The sequence below is a fragment of the Astatotilapia calliptera genome, chromosome 14, assembly GCF_964374335.1.
Source record: "Astatotilapia calliptera chromosome 14, fAstCal68.1, whole genome shotgun sequence".
NCBI lineage: Eukaryota > Metazoa > Chordata > Actinopteri > Cichliformes > Cichlidae > Astatotilapia > Astatotilapia calliptera.
This window is the reverse complement of record NC_137435.1, coordinates 25966891-25994616: the sequence shown is the minus strand read 5'-3', so window position 1 is coordinate 25994616 and position 27726 is coordinate 25966891. Positions and strand designations below refer to the sequence as shown.

Genomic DNA, 27726 nt, shown 5'->3' with positions numbered 1-27726 from the left:
GCATACCACCTTCTGAACCACAGCAGCTTCAGGGGAAAAAATCTGATTGAAGTGCTGCACAGCAGACCCCTGAAGGAGTTTACTGTTCCTACCTCGAAATTTTTTTACCTAACTAGAACACCAAGGAGCGTACTACATGTTCTCAGAGAAAGTAAGTGCTATGAAGTGAAAATTGCTCAGTAATAACGGCTTATTACTGCATTGCAGTTGTCTTTTAGAAACCTGCTATACCTGAATACCTCCCTACAGGAATTCATAAACTTTTAGCTGATTATACCCCAATACAATTCTTATCCATGTTTACATTAAAATGCTTTGGAGCGACTGAGAAATGGAAACAGAGAGATGTGGAGGCAGTATTTGCTAAGCTGTGTGAACATATATTTGATGTTTTTATATTCCTCCTATCTGTATCAACTCACACATGTAGAAAGTTGGCTCCCAGGGAAATAGATACTATAGAGTGTTGGGATGGCCCACGGTGTTGGCAGATATATGTGGTTCACGGATCGGTCACACACACCCGCACACATGCTCACAAGCACGCACGCACATTTGTGTGGCTTTAGTCACGCTTAGTCACATGACACTCGAGTCTGTTTCCACCAAAATCCCACACATTCAAACCTCTGGGTCCATCGCCTCTAACTGTCAAGTCATACAAGTCAACTGCTGACATTTGCACAAAAGTAAAGTTGGATTAATCGCGTCTTCCTCTTCCTCCAATCTCACCGTGTGTCTCTATCTTGGTTTCTCTGTAAAATTCCACACCCCTCAAGGCTTCTCCTCCCTCCTCTCTTCCACCTAACCATAAACCACATTTATCTATTCACATTGGGCAACCTCCTTATGTTTCCCTCTGCTCCTTCTTCCCCACCTCACCTGCTCCGCTCGTCTGCTGTTCGGCGCTAACCACAGAATGCTGACAGACAAGTAGCACAGTTTAAAAGCTGACAAACGCCCATATCAGTTTGCAGTCGCATTCAGGTGACTGGCAAAGGGTTTGTGGTTCAGTTTTGAAATTACAGTAATTGTATCACAGTAGGGCTAAAAACATGTCACTGATTAACCAGCTGGTGTTGGAACGAGCCAGAACTAGTTGAATAATTATGGGATTTTTGCTTGTCAATCAAACGTTGCAGATAAAGATGTTAAAAGCCTTTCTTATGCACATTATCAGCTTGACTATAATGCGCAGCATGGTAACCTATTTTGAGCTTTCGTAACAACACACAAAAGGCACAATACTAGTCTTAAATTTAAACTACACAAAACCAAAACATACAGCAACTGGTGAACTTTAGTCAGTAAACTGAACCGACACTCATATGTATAACTACACCCCCCCCATACCAGTTGCTGATTTGTTGCTGACTGTCTGTGAAATCGATTGCTGAAGTCGCAGTCATACAGGTCTAGAGACCAGTTGGGCATCCCCTGACGACCACTGGCTGCTTGGAGAAATAGAGTTGCCAATTACTGGTACAGCAACTACTTTCAATTCAGTTTTATTTATATAGCGCCAAATCACCACAACAGTTGCCTCAAGCCACTTTATTTGATAAGTTAAGAGAAAACACCAACAATCAGATGACCCCTTATGAGAAAGCACTTGGGAAGAAAAACCTCCCTTTTTACAGCAAGAACCATCCGGCAGTACAAGACTCAGGGAGGGGGAGCCATCTGCTATCATTGGTTGGGGGTGAGGGAAGGGAGGGAAATTGCTTTTAAAGTGGTATACAGCGCTTCCTGCTTTACTAGCAGGCTGCTCGTACTTTTTGTAGAAGAACACACTTCTCGCCAAGCAGTAGTGAAACTATGAAAAGTGGCCCTGAAGTAGATGAATGTTTGCCTTTAAAGTAAAAGGCAACCAACACGTTTCAAAAGGAGCAACTTTACTTTGAAGGCAAATGTAGTAGTTTCACTACTGCTTGGTGGCTAATTTTCAAGTTCGCGTCTTCCATCCAAACTTCCATCCAAACTATTGCGGACTATGCAGTAATATGTTTTTGACCAAAACAAACACAAGGATGTTTTTGGTGCAGCACCTTCTTTGCAGCTGATTTCACATGACGACATTCAACAACCTCCAGCAACCAGCTAGTAAATACGCATGTCTTTGCCTAGCAAACAAAGTTTCCCTGGGAGGGGCCGGCCTGTCTGTAAGCCTGTGTACAAAGTATAAAATTGCAGCATTGGTATATTCAGAAACCCAGATGCCGAATTATTTTTAAAGATGAGAAAAACAAATAGAGAATGCCTCGTCGACATTAGGTTTCTATATTTGTTTTACAGAAGATTTGCTTTCATTGAACATATGTACTGTGTATACGAGCCCACATGGGGGTGTTTGTGTCTCAGTGCGTGCATTCTTCAGTGTGTAGTTTATTATATCCGTTGGTTCGTGCAGCAGCTGTTTTCACGAACACGTCACTGAGCAAACACACTCACACGACATCAATACAGACAGTAGACCACTTTCTTTGACTTCCTGCATCAAACCCCTTCTCTCTTTTTGCTCTCCGCTATAAACACACACATACACGCTTACACTTCGCAGCTGTTTGGAACGTGCAGCACAGAGAAAACGACCCACCCATGAGGTGAGCCGGAGGTTAACTCTCCTTCAGGCATTTACTGTCAGTGCAGAACACACACAAAACGCACAAACACATGCCTGCCTGCAGTCTTGCTTCACTTGCTTACATCTATTTAAATTTTATCGTAGGAGGTTCATCGGTTTACAGACTTTAGGCACATGAACCCATAAAGACGTGCACACACATTTCATCCTGTCTAACCTCTCTTTAAAGATTGTTAGAGTTTGTGTATTAACTATAAACACACAGACACGCACACATATTGCGATCCATTCATTGTGGGAGCTGCTCTCAGAACTAAAAGAGTTGACGGCACAGTTAAACTAATATTTATTCCTGTTGAGAGATTATTTGCTCAACTCTTTCTGCCTCTTTCATGTCCACTTTAGCACTCTACAAAAACACATGCACTGCTTTACTGTGCTGTAAATGACTCTCATATATATAAACCTTTGTTTCTCTTACACTCCTTTGAACTAGTGTGTGTGTGTTGTGTGTGTGTGCATGCACAGTCTGTATTACCTGAGTACACCTGTGTGTTGTGCTGCATTATCTGAGACCTGAAGGCCTGCCAGGCCCTTGTCAGTTGGCTGAGGAAACCCCGTACATCTGTGAGCGCGCTGCCAGAGGAGCGGAGCAAAGACAGAGTTGCTCGCAGGGCCTGATGCTGCTGCACACAAGCACCTCTGAAACACACAAACACACACAAACTGACAGCTTGAAATAGTTTAGATTTTACAATTTCCAGAAAAGCCTTTGATTTTTAAAAAATAAATTTACAATACTTCATTGCTTTGACACATTTGGTTATAATATCTGAACCTCTAAATAGAGTACTGTGTGCGAATCACACATTAACTTTTAATGGTGCCGCCTGGAAAGATCATTGTTTTGTATTGCAAACTAAGAGTGGAAATTCTTTCTCCCTCTCCTTTACAAATACTAAGGCTGTTACTCCACTGGAGTTTATCAATGTGATGAAGAGAGAAGCAAAGTGTGGCGTTGTTCTGGTGTGAAACAAATAACATACTGTGAAAACCAGATGTAAAATTTTTGAAAGAAAACTGTAAAAGAAAATATCAATTACACATTATGTAAACATTAATTTTAATTGAAAATAGTATAAAACAGCAAAACAAATGTTGAAACTAAGAAATTCTAGTTTCATTTTTAAAGTGTTTAAAACAACTATTCAGATGCCTTTGAACATTGGGGTGATGTCTTAGAGGTAAAGTTAAAGTGATGTTAGTCCATTATTAGCAACTTTGTCTGTTCCAGTTCAGTAAGAGATCTTAGCTAAATCTTCTTCTCTCATTCATCTGATATTCCTAACAATACTGTATGCTATCAGTTACTAGAAACCTTCTACACTTGCTCCAGGGAGATACAATTTAGGCTGACTGGTAGGGATTAAAAAAAAAAAGATACTAATCAATACTAAAAATTGCTATTATACAAGTCAAGACACTCAATTGCAGCAGTATCAATAACAATAGTACCATTTTCACCCCCTCTAGTTGGCACACTGCTAACGACACTTACCAACACTTTACGAGGAACTTTGAGAGGTCAGTAAAGCTCACACCAAATGTTAACCTGGCTGGTGCTGCCTAGCTCCCACTAAGAGCTAGGCAGCACATGTGGGCACATGTGGGCATTCTTAATTTGATAGGATAAAACAATAATTTGTGTGAAAAAAAGAGCTACGTTTATCTTAAAGTGTCATGTGAAATGGAGCGTGTGACAGGCAGAAAGTGGACCCAGAGTGCAGGATTCAGCAGACAGAGATAAACTTAGAATTGCAGCTTTTTTGCTGGTAAAATATCATGAAAACAAAAGCAAAAGTATAACAGGGCTGGCAGTCTGTCTGGAAACTAGAAAGACAGAAGCTACACCCATAACAAGTGAGGACACGACAAAGAATAGAAGGAGATGCAGACAATATTTACAGAAAGGTGGAAATCGAGGCAGAGTGCAAATAGATTTCTCCTAAATTTTGACTCATGGACTGAACATTGCTTAAATTCTTTGGTCTCGCTTTGTCACTACAGATGTAGGCAATGTAGGGCAGGTAATAAATTAGTAGGAAAATAATGGAGAAATGTAAAAGTTTCAAAAATCAGAAGCTAAATAAATGACAGCAGGCGACTGAGGATAAAAACCACAAAAAAACAAAGTGTTTTTTGGTGTTCTGCCTTCTTCCTCACCAAAATCTCTCTCACTCTTAAAGAAATATGTTCAGACGAAAAGCACTTTGAGAAACATGAAAGATCACTAGCCCTCACTCACATCTGCATTCGGATACAAACACACACATGCGCACACAAACTCAGGCAGACACACAGACCAATGTAAAGCATGGAAAACTAGAGCAATGGAATAGAACATTCTGTTATTCCGAGCCCACTTTTGTGGGTGAGAGGACGCCGGACAGTTTCCTATTTTCCTGCATACTCATAGATGTGGAAGCACACAATCCAGACACAGGAACACACATGGAGGCGCACACAGGTAGACATACACAGTAACAAGCTAACATTATGAGCATGGCTGGGTTTTACGAGCAATATGATGGGACTGTTTTTGAGAGCTCTGCGGGGCTGAGTGGTTGTTTTTGCTTATTTGGGGTTTGTGGTTTAAGGTGATAAAAAAAATGAACAGAGTCTCTGACGAAACGAGACAAGACGGGACGAGAGGGCAGACCTTGAGCTGGTCGGCAGTGCCTCAGAGTGTGCATGTGTGCGTGCAGGGTGAGGGGAGTACGGGCACTGCTTGTCACGAGAGCCAGTTTTATAATGTCAGATGACATAAATCACGAAGCTGACAGGACCGAATGGAGGAACAGATATGAGCCAGATCTGTCATTGGTGATAAGTCCTAAAACAGTGGAAAACTTGAGACTCAGAGAAAGAGACTGCACATGTTCGTTCCCCATACTGGTTTACTCATTTAGCAGCTTTCGGTATTTCTCATATCCTTTCTCCTACTCTCTACCTCTTCACCTCTTTCATCTGCTTCTGTCCTGGTATTAGCTGCTCATGTCTTTTCCATCCTCTTTTTCTATTTCCTGGAATTAACCACTGGGTCAACTGAATTAACCTTCTCTCTTCTGTTTTCCCACTCTCTATTTTATTGTCCTCCTGCTATCATCTCACACAGTTGTTTCCCATCTACCCTGGACTTCCCTGTCATGAAATTTGTCCAGAACTAAACAGCCAAGCTGGGTGGCGCACGCCAACAGGGTGAAAATGAAACTTTCAAGCTGTTTTTGGCTTCTTTACAAAATCCTCAACACATAACTGTATTCCCCCATGCGCATGCCATTTTACTTTTTCCTGGTCATAAATTTACCTGTGAATTTCAACTTGCTGCTTCTCTTTCCCAAGTATCTGCTCTGCCTCCTCTTTCTTGGCAGCTGTTATTGCCAGTCTGTAGAGGAAGAAGAAAAAGTACAGAATTACAGAAAATCTGTCATTTTAATGAGACTTCCCTGAAAAATGTTCCCATTCAAGTAGTGATCGATGGCAACAATTATTGTGACTATGTGCAATGAACTTATTGGTGTATTATTGCTGACTTCAAAAAGACTGTGCACCAAGATCGCAATAAAATTACAATAAAATGGCAGTCTGCTATCAGTTTGTAACTGCATGGGGTCAAGTTCGCAATTATATGTAACTTGTTGATGATTCATGGTTAACTGAGATAAGTTAAAAAAATTGCAATTCTGTTGGTGTTAACACACACAGAAATTCACATGTGAACTGAAACTCAGACTATCTTCTTACGCTCAGAGCCTCATAGACTTAAACAAAAATTCCTTCACAATAGTAACAAAGTTGCTGCAGGATAATGATTTAACTGCAAAATGTTATAGGCGATTGGCAACCTTCATTTTATATAAAAATATAAACAAAACACAACCAGTTGTCATCTAGTTGAATCAAGTACCTTATTAAAAAGAGGAACTGCACATGAATTGTGCTCAGTGGTACAAACTGGCTCAAACTGAGTGCAATCTGATGTGTTAGAAATCTGCCTTTGTAGGTATACTATTGTGTGTCACAATAGTAAGCAGACCAATTGCCTCCCACCAGACAACCTGTGCAATAACCTTGCAATCAAAAGTGGTTGTCCAGAGGTTGAGGGTGTTGCAACCTCAATCTGCAACTACTTGCAATCAGTCTCCAGCAGCAAAAAGTCGCAGGTACTCACAAGCAGGTTCCTGTCCTACTTTTACTCAAACTGTGACAGAGCTATTAACAGTGAAGTGAAAGTAGGCCATATCATATACAGAAATACGACCAAGGGACAGTTGGATTAGATGAAATATTATCCCATGAGGAACTTCTAGCCACAGCTCCAGGTGTGTTTTTGGTGTGATCATGGTGATTCATCTAATTACCTCCCAAGAATTCTTTAAAAATGACTAACTACAAGTGCCTTTCATGCATAAACTTCCAGCAGCTTTGGTTTATCTCTTGGTCAGTGTCCTGTGTCTCTGTAGGTGGAGCTGGCCTGTGCTAGGATGTGAGTTTGTGGTTGTCTGTGTCTCTATTTTAGCCGTGGCAACGCTCCCAGTGTGGCCTGTGAGAATGGATGGATGAACGGCTGTGATAGACAGTAACAGCGTCAAACAAAGGCAGCATCCATCTCCTTTTAAAGTGAGAAGAGCCACTTCATTAATGGCTTACAACTATAATTTACTGATGACATGGAGATGGGATCAATCAGGATATGAGAGTAGATGACATTGTGTACTTTTCTACAGGTGAGCTGTCACGCACAAGTTTGTAAGCTGACATCTAATAATTTTTGGATTATTAGCAACAGTCCTGTGAGGTGTAACCCAGCTGTTGGGACTTGTTTATTTTACTGAGTAAGAGGCTGATTGTTTACTGATCAAAAATATGTCCCTGTCATTTTACATTATGTAAAGTCTTCTATTTCACAGTATTAAGGTAAAATGCTAACACATTTTACTGCCAATAAGCTGCTGCAGACAGATATTAGCCAAGGTTAAAAGCATTTGCTGCAGGGCGCCGCTTATACCTTCACTTATAATGCATGCCTATACACATGCATAGATATCTATCAAAGTGTAAGATGAAATGTGTAAACGTAACATTTGCAAGAACTTGCCAAAGTATGTGCATATGTGGATACCCGTTCTTTAGCTGAAGCAGGTACTCAGTGAACGCGCTGTGCTGAGTGGAATGAATAGTTTTACACGTCTAACAATGGCTGCACTTGAACAACTTTGTATTTACACATTAAAAAAGTAAAAAAAAACAACAACATCAAAAAAAATCTGCTCTGTTATCAGTAATGCTTCCACAGTTTGGTTAAAAAAAAAAAGACACGAGGAAGCTAAAGGTTATGATATGTTCTCGACTACTCCTGAACACGTCTCTCATCGTACATTTCCCAGACAGAAGCAATCAAATCTGACATGTTTCTGTAATCAACCCCAATCAGAGACCCATAATGAGTGAGACTGTGTGACCTGGACAGTTAGGAAGCAGGAACAAAACATCCTGTTCTTTCCTAAAACACCGCAAATAACCACTGAGAGCAGGAAGAATAAACATAATAAGCACTCAGAGTTATGCATGGCAGACTAGACAAAACCAGACAGACAATAATCATGAAGCTTAATCAAGAAGTGCAATTTGAGTGACATGTTATGAACTCGGCAGGGGATTTTTCTACTCTAGAAACAAAGGTGAAATAAGCTGTTTAGAGACCCTGTGCAAAGAAAATCTCTGGGAAGAGATGAATTTATACATCAACATTATCTTTGTTTAGGGGACATTTACCGCTATTAGAAGTAAAAGTAAGCAACTACATACTGCCCAGTATGTCTTTTACAGTAATATAATGACCTTTACTTGCTTTATTGTTTATTACCAAGCTATGGGTGTGGTAATGGGAAAGAGTGAGTGCTATTGATAATATACAGGCACGCAGGGTCAAACTTTGAGCAGTGCATCATGAAAGGTGAACCCCACCCAATTTATTTGGACAACCTTTGAATTATACACTTATAGTGAGTAATGCATAATACAGTAATAATAGGCCCTAATCCTCTTCCATGCTTTTGTGCTTTGGTGGGAAAATTTTCTTTATGAGGTGAACTAGATGAGAAAGACACGTCAATACTCATGATTCTCTAAGTGGTGAAATGGAGTAACACATAGAAGAAGAAAAAAGAAAAAGGATAATGATCTCTCCTTATTAAAATGTCTATATGTTATGAGGTATGCTGTATGTGGACTGTCTGATATCTGTGGTGGAGACTGATCTGAAATATATCAAACTCTGTAAGTAATTGAATTGTTAGCCCTACATGTGCTTGTACCGATGTGCTGTACATATTGTACAGATTGGCCCAGGATAACACCCCTGTGACAGCAAACACACGAGAACGTTTGTTTATTGTGTTTAGCTCAACAAAATCAGAGCCCAATTCCTTGTATACACTCTTGCTTGGCCAATAAAGCCGATTCTGATTCTGATCAAAAAGGCAATCAGTTATCACCTAACTGAAAGCTCATGTTTTGCTCGCACAATTAAACCAGCTCTGGTTCTCTTGTGTAACATATCTGCTTAAAATTCTTCAAATAAAAGCTAACTGTTCTCTCGATGTGTGAGAATAGATGAAGCTATGCATGTTTCTTCCCGTGTGTGTGTGTGTGTGTGTGTGTGTGTGTGTGTGTGTGTGTGTTTGAAGAAGAAGAAGCAGTGTTTAATTCTGAGACAGTGTTTACAAGTAAATAAGTATGCGTGTGACTGTGGCTTAGCCAGCGTGTTGCGTGTGTATGTGAGATTGTGTGAGTTAGTCGTTTCCTTGAGCATTTTAGCCCGTCTGTTTGTATGTGTGCCACTTTCTGACCAAGTCTGTGATCCTTTCTATATAAAATGTGTGTATTTATGCCTGCGTGCCTTTGCTCTTGGAGTGATGGCAGCCCAGACTCCCACTGTTCACCCATCTGTCTCCAGTAGTCCCAAAGCGAGATCAGAATGAACGGTGCCTCAAGAAGTGTGTGTGTGTCCCAATTTTGCCTGTGTGTACAAATTTGTGAGTGCTTTGCATGCGTGAGCTCCAGCTCCTGTTCCCAAGGCAGTAGCTGTCAGTGGAATAACTAGGTAGTACCAGCGAGTGCGTGGCGGATTAGAGTACCCCAAACCGGCAGACTAAATCAAGCGCATCATCGAGACGTGTCACGCACACTCACAGGACACGCCAAACACAGTCAGTCAGCCACACACATCAACAATGCTGATCTCAGCCGCAGCGTTACCGTGTCCAACCAAATCAAATGTTTTCCGTTTTGGGGCATGTATGTGTCAGACAGTTTACAAGTTTGCGCTCCTCTGTGTTTTTGGAGGTTTGTTTGAAGGGCAGCATCACAAAGCTAAACTTATAATCCAGCAGGCTTATTTTCAGCGGCTGACTGTACAAAATGTTCACAGTCACTTTGTCTTTTCAACCCTGATTTCAGTGAAACGTGTAATTGCGATATCTATGACCTTTGGCCAGACTTTATCATTTTTCACTGCCTCTTTTGTTTGACGGGTGAATTGTGTGATTATTACATTTGCTGTTTTATCTGCTGTCCTTTTTCTACAAGCTCAACCTTTGTTTTCAAGCTAATCATCACTGATGTCCTCACAACGGAATAAAAAAAGACAAAATAATCTGGTGTGATCCCCTGTTTAACCACAAGAGTTAATCAGATTAGAGCCATAATTTTCAAATGAATTTTCCAGAACTTAGGGCTGCAGGCCTTTTGACAGCGGCCGAGGTGAAATGAGTGCATGTCAGAGTGGATTTGGCCTCATATTTACTTTATCTGCGTAAGTGGTATTTTCTGTCGTCACTGAAAGTGACATAAAAGCTTTCCCATATCAAAGTGTCATCTGTTCACCCACTGTGTGCGTTTGCATGTCTGTGTGTGTGTGTGACTGTGTGTTTTTGTGAGTTGAAAGACTGTTTTGATCAACAGCATGGCAGGACATTCAAAGCACAAAGCCATTTTACTTTGAGCAAAAAAGGAGTGTAACACACACAAAGTCACACACGCAATTCATTTTCAGCTTTTCCACGTTTTTAAAGCTAAAAAACACAACAGTGTCCTGTCAGCAGCCAGGTAAATGCTTCAGTAATAACTAACAGCTCTTTAATAAGGTCTGTCAATCAGCTTCTATCAATACTTTATCAGCTAACCATAATCCCTTACTGGAAAAGGCTGTGTGTATGTATGTGTGTGAACACCTGTCCGTATATATTTTGCTTTCCGTTTATCTGGTAACCATGTCAGGGACGCCATAACAGTGATTGCTATCATCAAAACACTCTCATATGCACTCACACATTGAGTCACACACACAGTCTCTCACACACGCACAAACACACAAGTAGAAATCACAAATCAAGTACATCATTTTGAAGCTAATAGAATTAACTCATAGGAAATGAAAATGCATTTGTTTTTCCAGCTTGTATATTTCAGTTCTACAAAACAGCATCCCTTTGTTTCACTTGTGTGTGTGTGTTGCTATGCTACTGCTTCAACAAGGATTTGTTGATTACCAGATAAACTTGTCATATTGTGTGTCTGTGCGAAGGAGGCTGCGCCGCAGACACAAGGAAACGCACAGTAATATAGTTGTTTTTTGTTTATCGTGTTGTCATGAGCCCCACAATAAATTGAAGCCCACGTTAGAGCCGCACAAAGGTCCTCTAAAGTTGAGAGCTCTAATGTGTAACTAATATGTACACAGCACAGACAAAGCAGAGACACAGAGAGACTGTTTGATGTGGTAATGTGAACCTCAGCTTGGATCGCTGCTAATACCTCACATGCTGGCTGCGAGCGCTTCTCGACTCTGTACATTACGGCTCGGCATATTACCTAACACATATGTGTGGGCAAACGGTGGATTTGTGTATTGTTTCTGTGGTTGCCACTGGAAACAAGGAATTGAAATAAAACCACATGAGTGAGCACATAACTAATTTACCACAAAATACTTCCTCGTTACAAATGGATTCCTTTTTTATTTGCCATCCATCATTTGTCTCCCCTTCACTCCCATTCTGCCACCTGCAAGTCGTCTTATCATTATTGTAATCCAGCCCCAGGAGTGTGTGTGTGTGTGTGTATATATCTATATATATACACACACACACACATATATATATATATCTATATATATATATATATATCTATATATATATATATATATATATATATATATATATATATATATATATATATAGATATATATAGATATATATATATCTATATATATCTATCTATATACATATATATATATATATATATATATATACATATATATATATATATATATATATATATATATATATATATATATATATATATGTATATATATGTGTGTGTGTGTGTGTGTATATATATATGTGTGTGTGTGTGTGTGTGTGTTTGTGTGTGTGTGTGTGTGTGTGTGTGTGTGTGTGTGTGTGTGTGAGTGAGTGAGTGTGAGAGAGGAGAGAGTGAGTGTATGTGTGAGACAGAATATGTGTGTGCGTGCACGTCTCCCACATGTTTATGATTCATTCTTCATAACTGCCAAGTCTAATTTTTGTTACTGAGTGGAAGTGTAATTATTCTCTCAATTGCAGGTACATACAAGTATATGCAGGCTTGTCCGCATACACGCAGGCTCAGGGGAAGGTAAATACATTGTACACGCAGTTGGGCACTGACATACAGGCAGTGCAGAATTATTAGGCAAATGAGTATTTTGTCCACATCATCCTCTTCATGCATGTTGTCTTACTCCAAGCTGTATAGGCTCGAAAGCCTACTACCAATTAAGCATATTAGGTGATGTGCATCTCTGTAATGAGAAGGGGTGTGGTCTAATGACATCAACACCCTATATCAGGTGTGCATAATTATTAGGCAACGTCCTTTCCTTTGGCAAAATGGGTCAAAAGAAGGACTTGACAGGCTCAGAAAAGTCAAAAATAGTGAGATATCTTGCAGAGGGATGCAGCAGTCTCAAAATTGCAAAGCTTCTGAAGCGTGATCATCGAACAATCAAGCGTTTCATTCAAAATAGTCAACAGGGTCGCAAGAAGCGTGTGGAAAAACCAAGGCGCCAAATAACTGCCCATGAACTGAGAAAAGTCAAGCGTGCAGCTGCCAAGATGCCACTTGCCACCAGTTTGGCCATATTTCAGAGCTGCAACATCACTGGAGTGCCCAAAAGCACAAGGTGTGCAATACTCAGAGACATGGCCAAGGTAAGAAAGGCTGAAAGACGACCACCACTGAACAAGACACACAAGCTGAAACGTCAAGACTGGGCCAAGAAATATCTCAAGACTGATTTTTCTAAGGTTTTATGGACTGATGAAATGAGAGTGAGTCTTGATGGGCCAGATGGATGGGCCCGTGGCTGGATTGGTAAAGGGCAGAGAGCTCCAGTCCGACTCAGACGCCAGCAAGGTGGAGGTGGAGTACTGGTTTGGGCTGGTATCATCAAAGATGAGCTTGTGGGGCCTTTTCGGGTTGAGGATGGAGTCAAGCTCAACTCCCAGTCCTACTGCCAGTTTCTGGAAGACACCTTCTTCAAGCAGTGGTACAGGAAGAAGTCTGCATCCTTCAAGAAAAACATGATTTTCATGCAGGACAATGCTCCATCACACGCGTCCAAGTACTCCACAGCGTGGCTGGCAAGACAGGGTATAAAAGAAGAAAAACTAATGACATGGCCTCCTTGTTCACCTGGTCTGAACCCCATTGAGAACCTGTGGTCCATCATCAAATGTGAGATTTACAAGGAGGGAAAACAGTACACCTCTCTGAACAGTGTCTGGGAGGCTGTGGTTGCTGCTGCACGCAATGCTGATGGTGAACAGATCAAAACACTGACAGAATCCATGGATGGCAGGCTTTTGAGTGTCCTTGCAAAGAAAGGTGGCTATATTGGTCGCTGATTTGTTTTTGTTTTTGAATGTCAGAAATGTATATTTGTGAATGTGGAGATGTTATATTGGTGTCACTGGTAAAAATAAATAATTGAAATGGGTATATATTGTTTTTTGTTAAGTTGTCTAATAATTATGCACAGTAATAGTCACCTGCACACACAGATATCCCCCTAAAATAGCTCAAACTAAAAACAAACTACTTCCAAAAACATTCAGCTTTGATATTAATGAGTTTTTTGGGTTCATTGAGAACATGGTTGTTGTTCAATAATAAAATTATTCCTCAAAAATACAACTTGCCTAATAATTCTGCACTCCCTGTATACACAGACTCACATCAAAACACTGTATTTGAATCAAGAATGAGAAAAGTCAGCCAGGAAGAAGCAAGCAGAGCATAAAAAACCCCAGACAGTCCTTTCAATGCTCGCACACAAGCAATATCAACCTGTCTTCAGTGAAGTAACCTTTGTCCGTCCATACCTATTCATCAGTGACTCATACAAAGGGAACCCCTTTGTATGAGCCATCCTCAAATCTATTTTTGCCTCAAATATAGCGATGAACTTTTCAGTTCCCTTATGTTCTCTTAACTCTTTCAGATCAGCAAAGTGACACAAACTAGTGTACCACCTGACTGGGTCCAACCTCTCTTCATAACCCCCTGTACAAACAGACTTGAAAATGCTAGATTTTCTTTAGGCAAACAATCACAGAGTGTAAATGTTTCTTTTGTAGAACTGCAGTTGCTTTGCGCAGAAGTCAGGCACCAGATGGTGATTTTAATCTAAACTTCAACAAGAATTAACTTTGTTACATAAAAAGGTTTGCATCTGCTTTAGAAATCATATGTAACAACTATAAGTCTTGATGCATGCTCAGTCATCCAGTTAAGGAAAAGCTTCTGTTCATCTCGACGTAGCATTTTCCGTGGGAGAAACGTTTTGTCACTCATCCAAGTGACTTCGTCATTCTCAGCTGACTGCAGGTTTCCCCAATCTTATAAACAGTACATTGATTGCATAATGACTTAATGTCAGTTTCTTGATCATTAATATGCAAATTGTCATGACCACTGATCGACAACCACTGATCAAAGCCCATTGATCAAAGACTACTGATCATTAATCAGGGGCCATGAGTACCATTCACAGAGAATTGGGGAATGGCTGCAATCATAGCATTGTAAGATGGTGTAAGATGTACCCTTAGCCTCCCTCCTCGATTCAGAGATGGTCATTGTCTTTTCACGTACATAGCCTCCTTGACTGCCCGCTCAGCATTCCTGACTATCAAGGACGTGTTCTGGACTATAAGACTGCCCTTAAAGGTTCAATTTTGAACATTAATAAAGCTGCAATCAGCTGTTTGTAATCTGAATTAGAGAAAGTAAACACTCTTTCAATTCTAAGGCTCTACATATCAGGACATAGTGAAAAATCAACTGGTTGTTAATAACTCTTAAAAAGAAACGCTTCCACAAGAATTAATAGCAAAGCGATGTTAATCAAATGTAACTTGATTAACTAATCATCAGCATTTGTGAGCACCTCTATGAAAGCAGACGTTTTGCCTAACAATCTGGAAAGTGTTACAAGACCATTTCCAAACATATGGAAGTATAAATCGTTCTACAGTGAGAGATTATCCACAAGTGGAAAATACTCTAGACAGTTACCAGGAATTGAGGTCCCAGCAAACTCATCTCAAAGTCAAACCGTGCAATGCTCAGAGAAACTGCAACAACCCAAGAGCTACATCTCAGACTCTACAATGCTCAGCTATCACGCTAAATGTTAAAGTTCTTGAAGGTACAACTGGAAAAAGACCAGTATAGCTTTTGTGGAAGGGTTTCCAGCAACCCAGCAGAGCACCGCATTAACAAAATTTCAATGAAGAAAAGCTGTCCGAAACAAAACACTCACCACAACAATGTAAGACACTGATTGAGTCACACAGAAAAGAATTACGTCGTTATTGCTGCTAAAGGTAACCGACTGACTCCATTGATTCTGCATTTTGGGGCCGATTAATTAAAACTAATAAATCTCACTTGTTGTTGATCATCTGAGATTGTAGTTCCAGATGATCTTTTCATTATCATGTCCTGATAAAAACCTTACAACTGAAATAAGGTGCTTAAGGTGAGCTTTAACACACTAAATGTGGGGCAAAGAGTATGCTTGTGTGGCAAGCACAACTAAACTAAATAAAGACTAACACAAACGATGCACGGTAGCAGTTTCCCCAACTCAGTCACTAAGTAAGCACATCGCACGTAACAGAAGCTGAAGTTTGTTTTTAAGGCTTTTGACTGTAATCAGCTTTGGGTTTTGTTGGTGATGCATCTGTAGATCTCTTTGAGCTACTTTTTATTGTGAGACCGAAATGTGTTTATTTTTTTTAAACTAGAGCCAATAAAAATGTGGAACATTGCCTCAGCATGTGATCCCAAGGACAAGCGATAAAAATGCTGCAGGCTTCATCTGAATGATAGAAGTAGATTGTAGGAACATGAAAAGTAGAAGTCCACAGATGATGTGAGACATCGTTGGGCGAAAGCTGGATATGACGTGCTTTTCTGGTTTCTAATATGAACTAAAAACGGCACTTATCTCTTTCCCTTTCTATCTTTTTAATCTTTACTCATCAACACCAAAACATCTCCAGCTTGTTTGTGCTTGAACTTGCGTAGCAGGTGACATTTTAAAACCAGGTTTAATTGCACTGCGCACATGACGGTTTTTCTCACCTTTCTTTTTTCTGTCACACGCTTGTTACACAGACACACGCACGCATTCAAACACACGTGTCGTCAAAAAACACTCGAGGTCAGACAGGTGACATTTTCGGTTAGGTTTAGCTTGTGTAAAGGGGTGGGGTTTCTTTTTTGGTTATTTTTGTAACGTTACCAGTCAGGTTCTCCCACTGAATGTGCACTCACTCACTCACACACACACACACACACACACACACACACACACACACACACACACACACACACACACACACACACACAGAAATCTCCTATCCTATCCTGTCAGACAGCTAACAGATTATCAAAAGAAGCAAAGAAAAACCTGTGTGAGGGTTTGGTTTCAGTTTGTGTGTATGTGGGAGTAGGAAGGCCAGTTCAGGGAGGTCTGATCGTGTCTATGTTCTGGCTCAAGAAGAAAAACAGTATTAAAACGGAGGCAGTACCCTCCTGGCATGAAACATTCATTCATATCTGTATAAAAAGAAAGAGACTCCATTGCTGTCGGCCCATGCTGGCCTCTCACTGAGTCATTACCTCTGTCTGAACTTTGACGTCCTGACCTGCCCTTGGCCCTTAGACTCCGACTGTGTGTGCTTTTGTTTGTGTGTGTTGTGTACATGTGTTTTTGGCTCCATGAAGAGACGCCGTATGAGAGAGAGAGATAATCAGCTTTACACCAGATTGGGGATTGGCTCACCAGTCTATCACACAAATAACAACATACGGACACCCTAAAACCCAGCTTGCCATATGAGCACAACGGCTTTGGTGTATACACACACACACATACACACACACACACACACACACACATACACACACAAACTGTAAATTACAGTAAAATATCCATCATTAACCAACCCATATTGGAAGCTTAAACCAGACTTTGGCATTCCTACTGTATATTGTAATTTCTTGGTATTTCCTTATATTATTCTAATATACTAATTATTGTTTTTGCCAGATAGTATTTACAATGTTCCCAGTGGGTACTTAATAGGTAGTGAGCAGTAAATCAAGCATTCACATTCACCTAAGGCCAATTTAGAATGACCAGTTAACCTAACAAGCATGTATTTGAACTGTGGGCGGAAGCCAGAGTACCAGGGAGAACATGTACTTCACTCATGTACTACACTCTGTTTACACTATACAGTACTACAGTATATACAGTATATACAGTCACTATCCATTATATGATCTGAACGTTTAAAATGAAATCGTTTGGTATAATAAATTCCCAGTGTGCTTTGGTCCCAATCAGTTCAGCCTACACTCACTGGGCATTTTGTTATGTACACGGTGTTAGCACTGAGTTTAACCCTCTTTTGCCTCCAGAACTGCCTCAGTTCTTTGTGGCACAAATTTAGCAAGGTCCTAGAAATCAGCCATTTTGGTCCATATGGACATGATAGCATCACAGAGCTGCTACAGATTTGTCAGCTGCACATCCATGATGACAATCTCTCGTTCCTTCACATCCCAAAGGTGCTCTACTGGTCAGTACAAGTACCGTATTTTTCGGTAAGGCGCAGTGGATTATAAGGTGCACTGTCAATGAACGGGTCTGTTTTCATACATAAGGCGCATTAAGCGAAACAAAACAGTCAGATAACATAAATTTTACTCAACTCATTCTTCCTGCTTACTCCACTTCCGTACAATTGATTCATTAATGTTGAATTCTCTCGCAGCTGCTCTATTCCCATGTTGTTGCAGTATATCAATGACTAACCTCGTATTGTGGATGGATCATCTCAGTTGTTTTCCTGACTGAAGTTTGGTCCGTTTACAGCATCCTGCCATGCGATTGCATTTGTCCCTAACCATCGGGAACCCTCCCGAGTGGAAAAAGGTTAGCATTCATCCTCCAGCTTCACTGTGTTTATGTTATACTAACATAGGTGGGTCGCTTTATTTAACAGCTAGTGCAACTTCAGTAACCCTACAAACGTCACTGCTGTTTAGTTTTCTGCCTTCATTTATGTTGGAAGTCATAGCAGAGCTGTATATTTTAATTTGTTTCAGAAATCTCTCAGTCAGAACATGCTATATCATGTTTAGGTGGAAACTAGCGAGCTAACTTCCTGCTAACTTCTAACTCTGTGAAATTTAATAAATTCTGTTTTCATGGATGCCTGGATGTTAAACTTAATTGTTACACATGGTAAAGCAACGCTGATCATTTTGTTAAAGATGAAATAATTTAGACAGTTTTTAACTCTCAGTGATGTCGCAGTGACTTTGGGACCTGAAGCGGATGGACCCAGATTACTCCACGAGGCTAGTGCGCCATATAGTCCAAAAAACACGGTATTGATTCTCAGATTTCATGAACAGTGTACTCCACCCAGAGCTACAAGATAAAAAGTTATTAGTGGTTTTCTGTGTGTACACTTTAGTTCATTCACGGTGTTAAATTTGACAGGTTGATTGATGTCCACAGTCAACTATTTAGGTAACTAAGTAGGCAAACAAATATGGAATCCAAAAAAATAAATGTAAAACTTTCAAAGCTCATATGTTTTATATGCAATGCCAGCTTGGCATAGCAATGGAAGGAAAGTAGGTTTGGCATTTCTAAAAAGTGCAAAACAACTCTATGCACTCCAAAAGTATAGGAATGGAAAGCTTCGTAAGCAACACTCAGTTTTTACCTGACCCACTGCCAAGGGTCAGGCTGACATGATGACATTTTATTGCATCAGTCACATTTTTTCAAACGGACAAAAAGGCTTTCAAGGATGTTAAAGCTGTTTAAAAGAATGTAGAATAAACATGCTCTTCTGTTAGTTTGACAACAAAAGGGAAATCGTGGTTCCAAAGACATACAACCATCTTGAGAAAGTATTACAAACAAATGAGGGAAAGGCAAAGGATGCTGAGGAGAAATCCACCGAGTGGTTTTTCTCTTCAGTTTAAGCTAATCTCCATCAGTGATGCCATGTTGCACTGGTGGGTTCAATTCTTTGTATAAACAAAGTGAATGTTTTCCAGACTTCCCTAATTATCATTGTATAATTCACAAGTAAAGACTTTAGGGTAAACATTTTAAATATGACAGAGATGATGGATGTTGTAGCAAAGATTATGTATTCCATTCAGGCCAGGAGCCATCCAGAGAAGGTTATTTTGCAGCACACAGGCATTACGCGGCTAAGCAGAGTTAAATTTCTGGCAAGATTCACCAAATTACTGCCTGAAATCCTAAATCTTCTGAAGCTTTCCAAACGTAGAATATTCAGCAGTAGCTTTTGGATTTAGTGTTCCTGACAGATCTCAATGACCTGCTCAAGGAGTTTCATTTAGAGCTGCAAGGCAATGATAAATATGTAATCACAGTGATTGGTTTAGTCAACAAGCTTAAAAGCAAGCTACATCTGATGTCAAGAAGGCTGGAACGGTGTGATCTCAGAAACTTTCTTCACATGCAGGCAGAGCTCTGACATCATTTAGTCAGAATCTGATAAGTGCTTTACTGCCTTTTCATCCAACACTGTGACCAGCTAGGTGTGTTTGTTTGTCATTTGGTGAAACTGTAGGTTGCATTGCTTCCAAAGTAATATCACTTTTCCATTTTGTCATCTCTGCTGCTGACACAGATATTCTTACGCTGCTAAAGGACAATACCATCAAATCTAGGGCAACACCTTTTTGAATGGAGAGTTCAGGAACAAAACCATCCCCCTTCAGAAAATAAACTTGACACCACTTTGTGGTTCAGTCACACTACAGCAAAAACAGCATGATAACCTCCTTGTTACTAGGATAAACCTTTGGTTGCCAGGTGATGGTACTCATTTTTTTTTCTATTCTGCAAATGATCACATGTAGCTGTGTCCAATTGGTCCTGCGATTGAAACTTTTCAAGGTGATTGTTGACAGACAGCTGAGACACTGCAATCAGTCGGAGTCAGCCCTAAATTGCCGTCCTGCAGCAACTATTCGTGGAGGACTTTCTGTTTCAGGTCTATGAGATTCTGGCTGAACAATGAATGTATATAGTCAATTTTAAACTTCTGTTTAATGTTACAGACTTTCCATCTACAAATCTGTTGTAGACGGCAACAGATTTGCAACTTTCATGGATTTATCACAGTTAACTGGGTATTATCACAGATTACATGTAATTGCCAACTTCACCATCTTGACAGATTAACTTTAAATACGGCAACTAACTGAAAGTGGTCGCAAATCTTGCCCCCGCCTTTGATGCAAGCATTTCAAATGCAGCAAATTTGCAAATTCATTGCGCACAGTCACAATGACTTTCGTCAGGCTGCTGTCTCACTATTTCCTCTGGTGTGACTGTAGTAATATAGATCATCCTATTTGTGCTGTGTGTGACCTTGTGACCAAGCCACCTCATGGCTTGCCCAAGGCTTCCAGTCAGCTCCTACTGACTAGGAGATAAACAGGTTTCCACTTTTCTCATTTAAAGAACTATCTTGTGTGTTGTGTACACATGAAAAAAGTGGTTTGGGCTGACAGATACTGGGAGACTTTAAAAGTAGATCTTGGCTCGAAAGAGGCTCTTGCAGAACAACCACACATTTCCACTTTCTGCATCTGATCATGCAGAAGGTTGGTGGAGAAACGCTACAGCATTATTACCAAGAACTACATGAAGTCATCAAAACTCATGCTGGAGTAATAGGTACAAGATGTCTCATCCAAACAGGCCAACAAAGAGAAAAATGTCAATCAAGGGAAAACTCCTGGGAGGGCCTTTATTTGAATGGCTTCCAAATGAGCTAATGTAGAATTTTTTTATTGTCAGCGTGTGTTTTAATGAACGACCCTTTAAATCTGTTGATCCACAATATCCTCTCAAATTTAATGGTGTAAACCGGTAATTTGTGGTTTGCAAGGTGTACGTGCAGGTGTGTGTGTCAGTCACTTACAGGGCGAGTTGCTTTAGAACTGTGTAATTTTTTTTGTTTTGTTTTATAACAGCACAGACTTCTAATAGTTTGGGCTGTTCGTAGCTTTCTCATGAGTCACAACATTAAATGCATTTCCTACATATTTCCCATAAACGCAGCAACGTAAGCAAGCCTTTGATGGTTGTTTGTTCGCGGACGCCTGCTATTTGATTACCAAAAATGTGAAGGCTGATGTAAGTAAGCCAGCAGGAGTCTTAACCACCTGTTTGTTTGTTTGTGTGTGAGTGAGTGTGTGTGTGCACCATATTACGGATAAGTGCAAACACACACAAAAACCGACTTTCCCTAACTCCATGATGTCAACTTTTCCTGAACTTGAGCATACTAAGTGGGAAAAAAAATTAAATGGCAACAGCAAATTTACCATCGTCTTCATGATTCTGCAGCACAGACACACACATACACATACGCACTAGGGATTAATATTAGCTAAAACTAATATACAGTATGTGTTTATAATAATTGCAAACTATGATCCCTCTGCTATACATTTTATGAGCAGCATAAGCAACTCCACTACTGGTGTGCACTTACATTTCCCAGAATAGCTGTCAACAGCCCTCTGGAAACATGCCGGAGCCTGTTGCATGCAGCTGATACAGTACATGTGTAGGCGGGTAGAGGCACAGCAATAAATGATGGGCCGAGAAAGCTGGTTTTAATGGAAAAAGCTGTCTATCAACTTCCTTCCGTGTGAGTGTTCAGTGCCAACGCATGACAGTGAGTATTGAATATCATCTTTCCTCTTTAAAACTGAGGGTCTTGGGCAGCCACCTGTAAGTATTTTGCACTGGTAGAGCATGCTTTAGAGCAAACTGCTTTTCTTCTACTACAGAAAAAAGGAGAAATTTCATCAGTGCTCACAGGGTAATTAGATAAAAGCTGTCAGTCAAGCAGCAACACTGCAAAGCTCCAAAACCTGCAGGGATATCTTTTGTCCAACAAACACCTCCACACATCCTGATCCAGAAATAGCCTCTGCCCTCCCTTGCATCTTTGCTGATCCAAAGTGAAAGGCGGTATGTTTTTACTTAACACAAGTTTTTTAAAAAAAAGCTCACTTTCCTTTTGGCTCATTATCCTCACATTGTAACAGCGCCCAAAACAGGCACTGGGCTATGATGACGGTGTGGAAGATGACTGCAGAAGTTATAATTACAGAGCAAACTATATTTCAAGATGTGGGCCTGCGGGGTAGCTGATGTGCCTGAGAGTCGAGTTTTTGTGTTTTTGTGTGAATAACATGACTCACGGGATAATTGCCCACACGAAACCTGGCAACGGCGATCATTTCACACCAGTGATGGGAAGTACAGACACCTCCAAACCTCACCTCTCTTCCAGCTGTTGGAGTTCTTTTCTCAGCTCGTCTGAATTTTTATTGGCCTTTTGAAGTGCGTCACGCAGAACTTTCTCTCTCTCGTCGCTCCTCCTCTCCAGCTCTCCTCTAACTCGACTCTCTTTTTCGTTATATATTTTCCGACGCTCCTCTTCCACCTCTTTCCTTGTACTCTCAGATTCTGCTTCAAACTCATCTCTCAGAGCTCTCACTGCATTTTGGTTCCTCTCTTCTAGCTCTTCTCGTGTGTTTCTCTCTCTGATTTCTGCTTGTCTCTGCATCTCCAGCCGAAGTGCCCTCTCCCACTCCAACCGGCCCAGCTCCAGTGCTTCACGCTGGGCCTTCTCTTTTTGGGCAGTCTCTCTCAGGTCCTGGAGCTCAGCTTCTAACTGAGTCAGCTCGGTGCGGAGCTGCTGAAACTCGTGGAAGATGAGGTAGCTTACGCCGCAGTAGCAGCACACCGTCTCAGTGCGCTCCATCTGAGGGCAAAAACAAACAAGGTGTTAAAAATACTAAATGAAGTGCAACTATTTAGAAAAACATTTTCACACCCGCACCTCTCTATAGCTGAGTCTTCATTTGAAACAAGTGGTTATCTATTTAGAGTATTAACACTAACTTAAAAAACAAAGACGTGACCAGAAGAATTGATTGTGCTTTGAATCTAATTGATAGCAGCACGAAAGCACAACCAAACCACTTTGGTGGCATGTCTAAAAGAAAAGAAGAAAATCCACAATTTTTATTTTAAAGCAAAGGACGTAACAACAGTTGATACAACTAGCTGCATCACTGATCACTTTCACACTAAATGGACAGTAAATTCTGCAGGATCACATTATTTAATTGCCCTTTAGGTATATCATTATTATATCAGATATGGGAGAAAGTTGCCCTGTTACAGCTGGGTTTGCCCCTTCACATCCCTGAATTGAATAAACAATTAAGAAAATGGATGGCTGTCCTTCTCTTAAGTGAAGGTGAACTGGCTTCCTCTTGCTTTGTAAGTCAAGTTTTATAAGTCTACAAGTCGTTTTTACTTCACACTACACTTTTTAAAGTAATGGACATGTAAGATGGCGTAAATTTCAAAATATATGGTTGAATATAAAATTTACATACAAAACTTTTGATAAGATAAGATAAGATAAGATAAGATAACCTTTATTAGTCCCACACGTGGGAAATTTGTTTTGTCACAGCAGGAAGTGGACAGTGCAAAAGTTATGAGGCAAAAATTAGGATACAATAAGAATAAATACAGTACACAACTGTACAGAATAGAATAAAATAAAATACTATATACAGTAGAATAAAATAAAATAAATATACAATAAGATAAAAATAGAATACAAATACAAATACTCTATACAACTGAGTAAAAATACAACGATGACAGAAAGGATTATTGCACTTAGTATTATTGCATATGTATGGATGTGTGTGCTTGATCAGTTAAAGTCTTTATTATGGAGTCTGACAGCAGTGGGGAGGAAAGACCTGCGAAATCTCTCCGTCCCACACCGTGGGTGCCGCAGTCTCCCACTGAAGGAGCTGCTCAGTGCTGTCACAGTCTGCTGCATGGGGTGGGAGATGTTGTCCATCAGGGATGACAGCTTAGCCGCCGTTCTCCTGTCACTCACCACCTCCACTGGGTCCAGAGGGCATCCTAGAACAGAGCTGGCCCTTCGGATCACCCTGTTCAGTCTCTTCCTGTCCCCAGCAGAGATGCTGCCGCCCCAGCAGACCACGCCATAAAAGATAGCAGAAGCCACAATAGAGTCATAGAATTTCTTCAGGAGTGGGCCCTCCACTCCAAACGACCTGAGTCTCCGCAGCAGGTACAGCCTGCTCTGCTCTGATCATAAGTACTTAATGTCCATACCGAGAGTCAAACTAATCCTATAGTTCTTGGGGCGTGTCTACTGTCACTGAAACTACCAGGAACCACTGAAACTCATGAATCTCCTCTTTCTACCCATGTCAATCGTTAACAACTGCGAGATTAAACCACTTTGAAACCAGATGATTCTTTTTGATACACCCTGTATATAGCATATATTATGCAAATAAATTGACAATCTATCATTTTTTGTCTGATATCAAACTAAGGATGAGTTTAGAATATGATTTTAATGGGTTAAATCATGTATGGGGAGACTAAAGATAGCTAACACATTCAGACTGTGAACTGCAGGTCCTGTTATTGATCACAATCTGCTTTAACCACTGTATCAAAAATGTATTTTTACTCTATCTGTCAGCAGTTCAAAGTTGTGGATGCACAGATACTCTGATCCCTCCTTCAGATTTTGTCTTCACCGATGTCTGTCCTCTCTCCTAAATAATTCCTGCTTTCTCTGTACATGTCAATGTACTCTCTCCAAGCTTTTTTCAGGCTTATGAGGGATAAGATTGTATCCCTAGAGCTTTCATCTTCATGATGACATGTTACAGCGAGGCAACAGATATTTGGATGGCATGCTGTCAGCTCCCATGTCAGAAAGCTCCAAATAAATTGCTACATGATGTAAACAAGATGAAATAAACTTGCAGACAAAGCTGGTATGCTTGAGAGTACAACAGCGTACAAAACAGATTATTTTGGTCAAGTCTCAAAGGTTAAGTAATTGCTTTTACCCATTTGACGATCTATTAGTTCGAGAGTACTTTCACTATCTAGAAGTAATGACCATGAAATTTGGTGTTCACATTTATTTGTGATATTTTAGTGGTTTTGTGATTGCAATGACACATTTAGACATCTATCGTTCACAGGGATTACTGTGGAGATTCTTGCTTCACAAGTGAACTAACCCATTTGTTTTAAGAACCCAGTGACCTTTCCCCAATTTTAACACAAGACCCACAATCCATGGTAGTACATGGCACTGGTTATTTTATTTCAGACTCATTTTATTCAACTCCTCCTTTCCAGAGCATGACAGAGGAAAGGAGAAAAAAGTAAAGTAATAAACATTTAAGGGGTGAAACAGGACATTTGAAACAATATATTTTCACTGGTTGTGTGTATTTTGAAAAATTATGTTAAAGTATGACTGCAGGCAAGCAAACCTTTAGTATTATTTATTTTATTTTTAATAATATTATTTATTACAACTCCTTGCAAAATAGATGGTGTTTGTTTATATATATATATATATATATATATATATATATATATATATATATATATATATATAAACAAACACCCTGCGGGCGGTTTATCCTTCAAGCTCGGGTCCTCTACCAGAGGCCTGGGAGCTTGAGGGTCCTGCGCAGTATCTTAGCTGTTCCCAGGACTGCGCTCTTCTGGACAGAGATCTCCGATGTTGTTCCCGGGATCTGCTGGAGCCACTCGCCTAGTTTGGGAGTCACCGCACCTAGTGCTCCGATTACCACGGGGACCACTGTTACCTTCACCCTCCACATCCTCTCGAGCTCTTCTCTGAGCCCTTGGTATTTCTCCAGATTCTCGTGCTCCTTCTTCCTGATATTGCTGTCATTCGGAACCGCTACATCGATCACTACGCCCGTCTTCTTCTGTTTGTCTACCACCACTATGTCCGGTTGGTTAGCCACCACCATTTTGTCCATCTGTCTGTCCGTATATATATATATATATATATATATATATAAATAAATTCATCATTTACATTATTTCCATAATAAATACACACTAATTTACTTTGAGAATAACATTTGAGCATGTGATAGAGAGAGCTTTCACTGAGCTCTATAAGGTTGTGTGAAACATTAAGTACAACCTTAATTCTTGCACAGGAATAAAGAGGGTACATAGAAGCAAGCGTGAGGACCTCTGTAGAAGCAGAGGTTTTGGTAATTTGTTGCTCTGGTGTATTCGGGTGTTTGTTAACATAATCCTGCAATCTTCTTAGTTGTGAACACCACAGCGAATTCTCCCCAAGATCAGACCCTGGAATGCTCATAGAAATTGCAAAAACAAAGAGCTACACTGCAGACTCTACAGACCTCAGTTAGCAAGTTAAATGTTAAAGTTCACAAAGGTGTTCATAAAATATCAGAATCAGAATCAGAATACTTTATTGATCCCTGGGGGAAATTATTTTTTGTTACAGTGCTCCATTTTAAACCAACATTAAGACAAGACAGACAATACACTAACTAAGAATAGTACAATATATACATACATACATACATAAGTCACTCATAAATAAATAGTTGGAAAAGAAACATGTGTAGCTGTAGCAGCAAACAGTGTGTTAAGTGGATGCGTTGTACAGGGAGATGGCCACAGGCAGGAAAGATTTCCTGTGTCGTTCAGTGGTGCTTTTCGGTAATCTCAGTCTCTCACTGAACGAGCTCCTGTGACTGACCAACATGTCATGGAGTGGGTGGGAGGTGTTATCCAACATTGTCTTTATCTTGGACAGCATCCGCCTCTCCGACACCACCTTGAGGGAGTCCAGCTCCATCCCCACAACATTGCTGGCCTTACGGATCAGTTTATTAAGTCTGTTGGCATCTGCGACCCTCAGCCTGCTCCCCCAGCATGCAACAGCATAGAGGATCGCACTGGCCACCACAGACTCATAGAAAATCCTCAGCATTTTCTGGCAGATGTTGAAGGACCTCAGTCGCCTCAAAAAATAGAGACGACTCTGGCCCTTCCTGTAAAGTGCTGTGGTGTTTTTAGCCCAGTCCAGTTTATTGTCAATGTGTACTCCAAGGTATTTATAGTCCTCCACAATGTCAACACTGACCCCCTGGATTGAAACAGGGGTCAAGTGTTTCCTGGTCTTCCTGAAGTCCACGATCAGTTCCTTGGTCTTTGCCACGTTGAGCTGCAGATGATTCTGCTCACACCACGTGACAAAGGAGTCGACCACAGCCCGGTACTCTGTCTCATCATCCCTGCTGATGCATCCAACCACCGCAGAGTTGGATGCATCAGCAGGGATGGCCTCACACCAACTGTTAAGAGGTGGAGGGATGATGATTTGGGCTTGTTTTGCAGCCACAGGACCTCGAAACCTTGCAGTCATTGATGCAACCACGAACTCCTATGTAGACCAAAGTATTTTAGAGTCAAATATGATGCCATCTGTCCAAGA

At 40.5% G+C, this 27726-nt stretch overlaps 1 protein-coding gene across 2 annotated transcripts in view; it reads right to left on the bottom strand.

The window, feature by feature from the left end:
• lekr1 (Leucine-, glutamate- and lysine-rich protein 1) overlaps positions 1–27726 on the bottom strand; it is a 104575-nt gene that overhangs the window by 41393 nt on the left and 35456 nt on the right. For both annotated transcript variants that reach the window (XM_026191515.2, XM_026191514.2), the window contains exons 3-5: positions 22625–23109; positions 5952–6029; positions 3123–3286 (exon numbers count right to left, since the gene is read on the bottom strand). In XM_026191515.2, the coding sequence (XP_026047300.1) occupies positions 3123–3286; positions 5952–6029; positions 22625–23109 (727 nt within the window). The remainder of the gene's footprint in view (positions 1–3122; positions 3287–5951; positions 6030–22624; positions 23110–27726) is intronic.